The sequence below is a fragment of the Antrostomus carolinensis genome, unplaced genomic scaffold, assembly GCF_000700745.2.
Source record: "Antrostomus carolinensis isolate BGI_N321 unplaced genomic scaffold, ASM70074v2 scaffold9369, whole genome shotgun sequence".
NCBI lineage: Eukaryota > Metazoa > Chordata > Aves > Caprimulgiformes > Caprimulgidae > Antrostomus > Antrostomus carolinensis.
This window is the reverse complement of record NW_010336439.1, coordinates 33,167-41,958: the sequence shown is the minus strand read 5'-3', so window position 1 is coordinate 41,958 and position 8,792 is coordinate 33,167. Positions and strand designations below refer to the sequence as shown.

General features: G+C 43.2%; 1 protein-coding gene across 1 annotated transcript in view; it reads left to right on the top strand.

Annotated features, from left to right (window-relative positions):
• LOC104530308 (ankyrin repeat and KH domain-containing protein 1-like) overlaps positions 1-8,792 on the top strand; it is a gene marked incomplete at both ends in the record, with an annotated part of 64,348 nt that overhangs the window by 23,509 nt on the left and 32,047 nt on the right. Inside the window, 2 exon segments of the mRNA XM_029086701.1 lie at positions 3,787-3,943; positions 7,828-7,975. Coding sequence (XP_028942534.1) covers positions 3,787-3,943; positions 7,828-7,975 — 305 coding nt within the window.

The window sequence follows — 8,792 nt, the reverse complement described above, 5'->3', positions numbered from 1 at the left end:
GGTGCTCCAGCCCTCACATCATCCTCGTGGCCTCCTCTGGACTCACTCCAGTAGGTCCATGTCCTTCTGCTGTTGGTGTCCCCAGAACTGGAGGCAGCACTGCAGGTGGGGTCTCAGGAGAGCGGAGCAGAGGGGCAGAATCCCCTCCCTCGCCCTGCTGCCCATGCTGCTCTGGATGCAGCCCATAACTGCCCTGCAAAGGCAGACTGAAGGTGTGTCCAGCTCCCTGCAGTGGGTTAGCTGTGGACATTGAGGGGAAAAGCAGCAGAATCCCAGTACAGGTGACAGGCTTCCCTCTCTGTCCTCCCAGTAGTCTCTTGTTCAGGACTGTCCTTAAACAGTGACTTCCAGGAGCACAGGGGCACTGTTCTTAGTATTACTGGAAAACCTGTGGCTTCTATGAAACTATTTGATCTATTTTTAAATTCACCTTTTTGGCCTTGCATGTTGTATGTAAGTGCTTCCTTTTGGTTTGCTTAGGAACACGCTCTTAATAATTTTAGTGGTAAGCTGTAACTTTGCGCCGGAACATCACCGTCTTTGTCTGGTTAATGACTGTACTCAATAAAAAACACTCTGCAGTGGCTCCTGTATTCTTCTTTCAGACTTACCCTGCAACAGTGCTCAGTCTATGAAAAGATGATGTTACACAATCTCTGTGGTGGCTTTTATTCCTGGCAATGTGCCATTGCCCTGCAGGAAGCACAGAATGTCAAACGCTGGGTTTTAGTTCAGGTAGCATCATATCAGCAATTGGTAACATGCCGGTGAGACTGGAATCATGTGAATTGTCATCACTTGTGTGCAAGGAGGATGAATTCAAGCAAATGTGGAGAATGGTCTTGAGGATGCTTTCAGTATTTGTTGGATGGGAGGAGACAAAGAAGAGTTTTAGTCCAGCACCTGCATGTAGATCAGCTGTAAGTGTGCTTTTACTAGCTGGGAGGAAGAGGCAGTGACCTGTGGTTGGTAAGTCCTTCAGGAGACCACCAGCAATAATCCATGAAAACACGTAACTTGGTAGCAGGAGCTCTAAAGTGGTTGACGTTCCTTTGTCTTTACAGGAGGCAGGACTTGGATCTGTGGTGTGACTTCTGCCTTTAGAAATCCCATGTATGAATGCTTCAACAAGCAAACTTGAAAAATGGAGAGAATAGCCAAGTGTAGGCTCTGCTTGTCTAGGTAACCTGTCCGATCTGCTGCCTTAGGGGTCTGAAATGATGGAGATCTCCAGTTTAGTTTCAGATAGCCAGGTCATTTTGTTTTGTTGTTTGATGTTTGTTTGGTTTGGGGTTTGTTTGTTTGTTTGTTTGTTGTTTTTTTGACCAGACTTTTTTCCCCACTTCTTTAGCCAGCAGTAGAGCTGTTCATCAGCTCCTTCATGAGACCTCCTCAGTGGAGGGAAACTGCTGTTGTGCTGCTCCTTGTAAGCTAAATCTACACTTTTTTAGCCTGTGCTCATGGGTTGTTTTTCTAAATCCTGTGCAATTTTTTTGAGTACTTTTCCACTTTGCTTACCACAGTGTTTAGCTTTGGGAGCAGCAGTCCTAGATGAGGCCACAGTGCTGAGTTGTGAGGACTTAATTCCCTTTCTTTCCTTAGGCAGGACTTTTATGTACACTGCAAGCTAGTGTAAGCCAGCACTGCCACCAGAAATAGCTAGTGTAAACATCTGTGTAGTTACTGTGAGTTGTCCTGGGGAAGCAGATCTACAAACTCTCACTTTCTCTGTGTGTTTTGCCCTGAATCAATGCCCTGGCGCAGTTTTGCAGTTACTGTCCCGCACTTTCCCGCCTGACGCAACTTCCACTGCAGAGCCGACATGACTTCCATCCCTTTTTGATCACCAACAAACGAAGTTTACATTTATACGTGAGATGTGAGCTGTGGTGTTGAAGGCTTGTTGTTTGTAGCCTCACTATGTTTAACAGCAGTGGTTAGGGGGTTTAGAAACTCAAGGGTTTGGAGGTGGGAGGGGACATACATGTGGAGTCGAGAGTCCATGGCCCTGTGTTTCTCTGCACTGGTTGCTCTGCAGTGCACTAGACAGTCTTTGGAAACCAAATGGGAGTGATGTAGACAGATCTAGTCATAATTCCTCTTTTTATGGCAGAGTGGGTAATTTATTATAAATTCTTTTTCATACCCTCTTGACAATGCTGAAATGATCCAGAGGTAGGATGTTGGAGCCAGGGAGGTAGTGCGCTTGGATCTGCCAAAGTATCTCAAGCAGCTCATCTCAACCTCCTTAGTCTGCGCTCCATTTCAGGCAGCCAAGTAAACTTCTGCACCCCATTGTAGGTGTCTGCCTTGATGACAGGGTAGGTATCATTTCCATCATTTCCCGCAGCACTGAGTTGGAATACTGTAAGCCAGTGCTTCCCAGCACTGCAGCAGGATGTAGGGTCATGTAACAGAGTGTGCCTGGCCTGTGCTGGCCTAAATTGTTTTCAGGGTGGAGAAATTTGGTAAGTGTTCATTTTTACATTAATGAGAAACATATTGGATGCTCTCAAACTGGGGAAACACATTGAAGGCAATGTTCAAAACTTTCAAAGTATGATTTCAGTATTTATTCTGTAATAATGACGAGCTGGGTTGTGGCAGACATGGTGTAAATCAGTGCTGCATATGTGCACATGCCAGGTAGCAAATCTTCTGAGACATGTGTTCTTTTCAGAGGTTTGTATCTAATCTGACCCTGTTTAACAGCTAAGGAATTGATTCATCACAGGTGAAGGTAGTTTATCACCAGTAACCATTTGCTTTTTATAGTGTGTGAAATTATTGTTTGATTGTTTTGGTTTATTTTGTGGAGGTTTTTGTTTGTTTTTGTGGGAGGTACTATTCATCAGTGCATTTCTTCACACCATTTGCACATTTGTGTGTGCAAATATAAGCCCTGTCTACGCTGCAGAGGCAACTGTGCAGGAATGTTTGCATATGTAAAATAGGCTGTGCTGAACTATATGGAGTAAAATGTGTGGAGTAAAACTACACAGCTGTACTGTAATTTTATATCAGCCATGTCAATGAGTGGGAGAAATACCTTCTTATGGTGCTGTTCTGTATTAACCCTCAGCTTTAGCCTTGCAGCAAATAAACTGTTTTTAAAAAAGAAACTGTTACAAAAGTTCCTTGAGTCTAAGCTTTTCTACCGTGTAATGTGAGTGTAGAGGCGGCATTGATTTCAAGTATACTTAAAATATTTGAAGTTTTGTTTCATAAGTTTTGTGCCTGTAGCTAGAGCTGTGCAGTTTAGAATGTGAAGTTATCGGGAATTTAAGCTAATAACTTTTTTTCCCTACTCTTAAAAAAGAAAGCATATATTAGACCTAAGTCCACTTCATTTTGGGTGGGAAAGGGGTAATAACTTTACAGTTTAAATTGGAAACTCCTTCACTTTGAGAAAATATTAAACTAAGCCTGTGGAATAATGCCTGTTTCCCAAACTTCTGTTTTTGGGCTTGACCCCTGGACTTACCCTTATTACACGAGATTCCCCTTCAACCCCACACCCTCTTCAAAGATCTGAGTTGGGAATTGGGGACTGGTAACGAAGCTGCCAGTTGAAAAACAGTTTTCTTACTGCCGTATTATAGTTAATTAAATGTTGAACATCTTAGACAAATGTTGACAGTTACTTTTAAAGTAGCTGACTCTCTGGCATGTTTGCAAATGATTTTAAACTAATAGTGCATGTGGTTCAAATCTATAATAGTGTCTTTGCATTTCTTTTGTGTGACTTTCATACTAACCTGACTGGTGAACGAACGTACACTGAAGGAATTGGTAAATTGTCCACTGCTGATGGTAAAGCCTTCGCAGATCCTGAGGTTCTCCGAAGACTGACATCTTCTGTCAGCTGTGCACTGGATGAAGCTGCTGCTGCATTGACGCGGATGAGAGCAGAGAACAATCACAATGCAGGACAAGTGGACAAGTATGTATTGATTGGTCCTTACACCCAGTTTCCCAACTATAGAACGTAAGTTTGTATTTTTAATTTCAAATTCTGTTAATTTTATAGTTAGTCCTTGGTAGTGTATCTGCTCTACCAAGAGCAGAAGCAAAGTTATTGAATCTGAAGGTGTGACTACTGTCCCATCGGGTTATTGGCTTCCAAGTGTAAGAGAAAAGTACCAAAAAAAAAAAAAAGTAGTTACTTTCTAATCTGCTGCTCTTTCTGTGTCCTACACAGTTGATTTATTTTTCAAAAACAAGTTAAATTCTTAGCTGTAGAAGAGCTGGTGATAGTTCTCTAATTACTGCCCCAGCATACCTTGTTGGAAACTAATGAATCTAGTTTATTGTATTAAAAGTTGGAAGAGAATACTAATACTTGCAGGGCGACAGTTTGCCCCAGGATCTTGCTCAGGAACTTAGGGGAAAACGAAACTGTATTATCTGATAACTTTGTAACTGATATCGTTAATGAGGACGGCATTTAACTTCCACGATGACAGAACTGAGGATTTGTCCTGTGTTGTCAAAAGCTTTATTCTACGTTGGTAATTTCAAAGCATCTTTCGGGGGTCCCAAAATATTTTCACTCTGACAAGTGATATAAGTAGTTCCTAAACTGTTGGGATGGTGTGACTGCATATACTGTTGAGCTTTAGATCTAGGATCAAACATTGAAAGTCGTAAGTTTCTTTTCATATGGATGTCCTCTTGAAATTCAGACTTGGGATTTGCAAAACAAAGTGCTTACAGTAAGAGCAGTAGTCTTGAATCATTGCTCAAAATATAGGTACAAATACAAAATAGAAATACAAAAAATGAACAAATGCAGTTTCATTTCCTAGTGAAGCTAGCGAAATTACTTGTGGATCAAAATATGGGAAGATGAAAATGTGCTGGGGAAGCATGCTTGAACATAGAAAGGAAGCACGCAAGAGGTGGAAGCAGGCCAGGTGGCCAATGGGGAATGTAAAGACAATGTCCAAGCATAGCAGGATGTGACTAGCAAAGCCAAAGTCCACCTGGTGTTCAGTCTGACAAAGGGCATGAGAGACAACAAGATGTACCAGTGTGAGTATATCAGCTGCAAAAGGAGGATGAGGGAAGATGTGGGCCTGCCTCAAAACACGGCAGGGGACCTGGTGATGGGGACACAGAAGTGGAAGAGGTAGTGAATGCTGCCTTTGCCTTAGGCTTTATTGGTGAGGTTTGCTTTCAGGAATTCCAAGCCCCTGAGGTGAGTGGGAAGGTCTGGACTTTGGCTGGTATCAGGACACGGAACATTTAAATGGGTTGGACATAGTCCAGTGGACAAGTTCATGGGACCTGAAAGAATGCAGCCATGAGTTCTGAAGAATCACAGAATCACAGAATGTTGGGAATTGGAAGGGACCTCAAAAGATCATCTAGTCCAATCCCCCTGCCAGAGCAGGAACCTAAACGAAATTACACAGGAAGGCGTCCAGGCGGGTCTTGAATGTCTCCAGAGGAGGAGACTCCACAACCTCCCTGGGCAGCCTGTTCCAGTGCTCTGTCACCCTCACTGTAAAGGAGTTTTTTCTCAAGTTTAAGCGGAACCTCCTGTGTTCCAGCTCACACCCATTGCTCCTTGTCCTATCGTTGGGCATCACTGAGAAGAGCCTGGCTCCATCCTCATGACATTCACCCTTTATATATTTATAAACATTAATGAGGTCACCCCTCAGCCTCCTCTTCTCCAAGCTAAAGAGACCCAGCTCCCTCAGCCTTTCCTCATAAGGGAGATGCTCCCCTCCCTTAATCATCTTGGTGGCTCTGTGCTGGACTCTCTCCAGCAGTTCCCTGTCCTTCTTGAACTGTGGGGCCCAGAACTGGACACAATATTCCAGATGCGGCCTCCCCAGGGCAGAGTAGAGGGGGAGGAGAACCTCTCTGACCTACTAACCACACCCCTTCTAATGCACCCCAGGATGCCCTTGGCCTTCCTGGCCACAAGGGCACAGTGCTGGCTCATGGTCATCCTGCTGTCCACCAGGACTCCCAGTTCCCTTTCCCCTTCACTGCTCTCCAAAGAAGCTGGCTGATGTCACTGTGAGGCCAGTCTCAATTTGTTTGAAAGGTCATGGGGAATGAGGGAGGTTCTTGAAGACTGGAATAAAGCAAATGTCACCCCTATCCGCAAGAAGGAGGATCCAAGGGACTTATAGGCAGGTCAGCTTCAGTTCCGGAAAAGGTGATGGAGCAAATCTTTCTGGAAGCCATTTCCTAGCATAGGAAGTACAAAATGTTGATGGGAAGTAGTCAGCATGTTTTTACAAATGGGAGATCACACCTGACCTGATAGCCTTCTGCAATGAGATGGCTCCACTGGTAGATGAGAGGAGAGCAGTGGGTGCTGTTTATCTTGACTTTGGCAAGTCTTTTCACACCGTATCCCACAGCATCCTGTGGCACAAGCTGATGAAGTATAGACCTGATAGGTGGATAGTGAGGTGGATTGAAAACTGAACTATTAGGTCCAGAGTTGTTAGTAGCACGAAGTCCAGGTGAAGGCAAGTTGCTAGTGATATACTCCAGGGGATGATATTGGGGCTAGAACTGTTTAATGTATTCATCAGAGACCCACGTGATGGTACAGAGTACATCTTCAGCAAGTTTGCAGATGATGCAAAACTGAAAGGAGTGATTGATGGACCTAATGGTTGTGCTGCCATTCAGAGGGATCTTGACAAGCTGGAGAGAGGGGTTTAATCTAAGGAAATTCAACAAAGGGAAATACAAAGTTTTACGCTTTGAGAGGAATATCTCTGTCCATTGGTATGGATGGGGAGGGCTGAATGGCTGGAAATCAGCTTTGGAGAAAAAGACATGAGTGGTCTTCTGTGACCTTGTGGACAAGTGGAACATGAGTCAGCAATGCACCTTGGAGCAAAGGTCAACAGCATCCTGTGCTTCATTTGGAAAGCATCCCAGTGTCATTCCTGTTACTTTTACAAAAGGTCTTGGAAATATCTCCAAGGCAACCTGAGCAAAGAGCAAACTGGGAGACCTCTTGAGGTGCCCGAGTCAACTAGAATCAACTATGAGTCTCCTTTTTAACAGCTTTTTCCCAGAGTATATTGGGTTTCACAGCAGTTCTGTGTTATTTGAGGTGGCTTAAGGTGATCTTCTGAGAGCAATGGATCTGGTTTAGGATTTATCTCCCAGGTTATGGTGTTGGGTGGCTCCCCTTTCTGAAGGCTAGACTATGTGTGTGCAGAAGTGCCTGACTCCCTTCTCTCCTCCCAGCTGAGTACAGGAACCCAAGCTATACATGTCTGGTGATAAGCGGGTGGCAGCAGGGCTGTTTGACTGCTTGTGCCTTGAGCACATGGCTGTCAGAAGTTTGTCTTGTTGCAGTATTCAGTTTTAGTGATCTCTGTGATACTGGGCTGTTCACTTTTTGGCTTTATCTCTACTAGAAATTTGCCTTGGTACCTGTCATCAGTAGTTTGTTGTGGCCATAACCTCTGTTCCACCAAAGTGTGAGCAGCATCAGTGAGGTTTACTTCTGTGTCTTGCAAACACTACAAATCACCTAATTTTGAGCACTCTTCTCTGCATCTAGTCTGTGTGAGAACTTATGTAAGTTGGCAACTGATGAGGACAAGAGCTAATTTAGACATAAGCAAGGTCTTTATCTCCGTTTCACCTATGGGAAAAACGTGGAATAATGTTATATGTGTGTGTGTATATAAAAACACATATACCTGTAAGGTATATTTTCTGGTAAGGCTTAGTACTAATGTCGTGAGTCTGTAAGTAGAGACCTGCTCCTTGCATAGTAAAGTTACTCATCTATTGCAGATTTATTTTCAGCTTATTCTGTGGTAACTGCTTTTCCAGTCGCAGTTTGGCAGAAGCATGCTCAGATGGGGATGTAAATGCTGTCCGGAAGCTGTTGGATGAAGGAAGAAGTGTAAATGAACATACTGAAGAAGGGGAGAGTCTCCTTTGCTTGGCCTGTTCAGCGGGATATTATGAGTTGGCACAAGTAAGTAACAAATATAATCACAAATAAACCTTTGTGAAGCATTGTCTAAGGGCCTTCTTGGCTAGGTAAATATTGTAGCTATTGTGATTGTACCAATTTTTAATAATCTAAACAAAATAGCAGTTAATACAGCTTATTGTGAGCTTCTAGTTACCATTTGTCTTTTTAATGGAAAATGCTATCATATATACCTTTAGGTTTAAGGGGATTGTCTGAGGAATCTTGTCTTGCGTTTTATGATGTATCTGCTTTCCTGGCATTGTTCTAAATGCAGTCAAGCTGTTCTGTCAAGCAGATATTGCAGGAGGTTCTAAAATAGCAGCAAAATCCAACAGTAGAAGTGGTTACCTTCCAAAAATTCATGTCTCAGTCACTCAGTCCTTTTTTCTTAATCTGTATCAACAGTGTATTAATTTGTGTCAATTATTGTCTTTCATACTTGTGTATCTAAAAGTAGAATTTGTGCTGCTTTGATATTGAGGTGATAGTTCTCAGAAAGTGGCCAGCTTCATGTTTTGGTGCCAGACAAGAGTACAGGGAGAAAACTGCCTACCTGTAAGCTCGGCCCAACATATGCTGTGGTCGTTAATGCAAGTTTACAGTTTTTCTGCTGTCATTCTGGTTAGTGAATTGCCCTGTAGCTTTTGAGAATGTCAGTATTGCACTGTAACTTAACACTGGGTTTAGCAGATAGGAACAAATGTAGAAAAAAAAAGTATTTCCTGAAGCAGAGCACAGTGCAAGTAGTAACTATAAACGATCCTGGGGAGTGCCATTGTGCTTCACCATTGGGGATATTATTGCAAGGGATGGCATG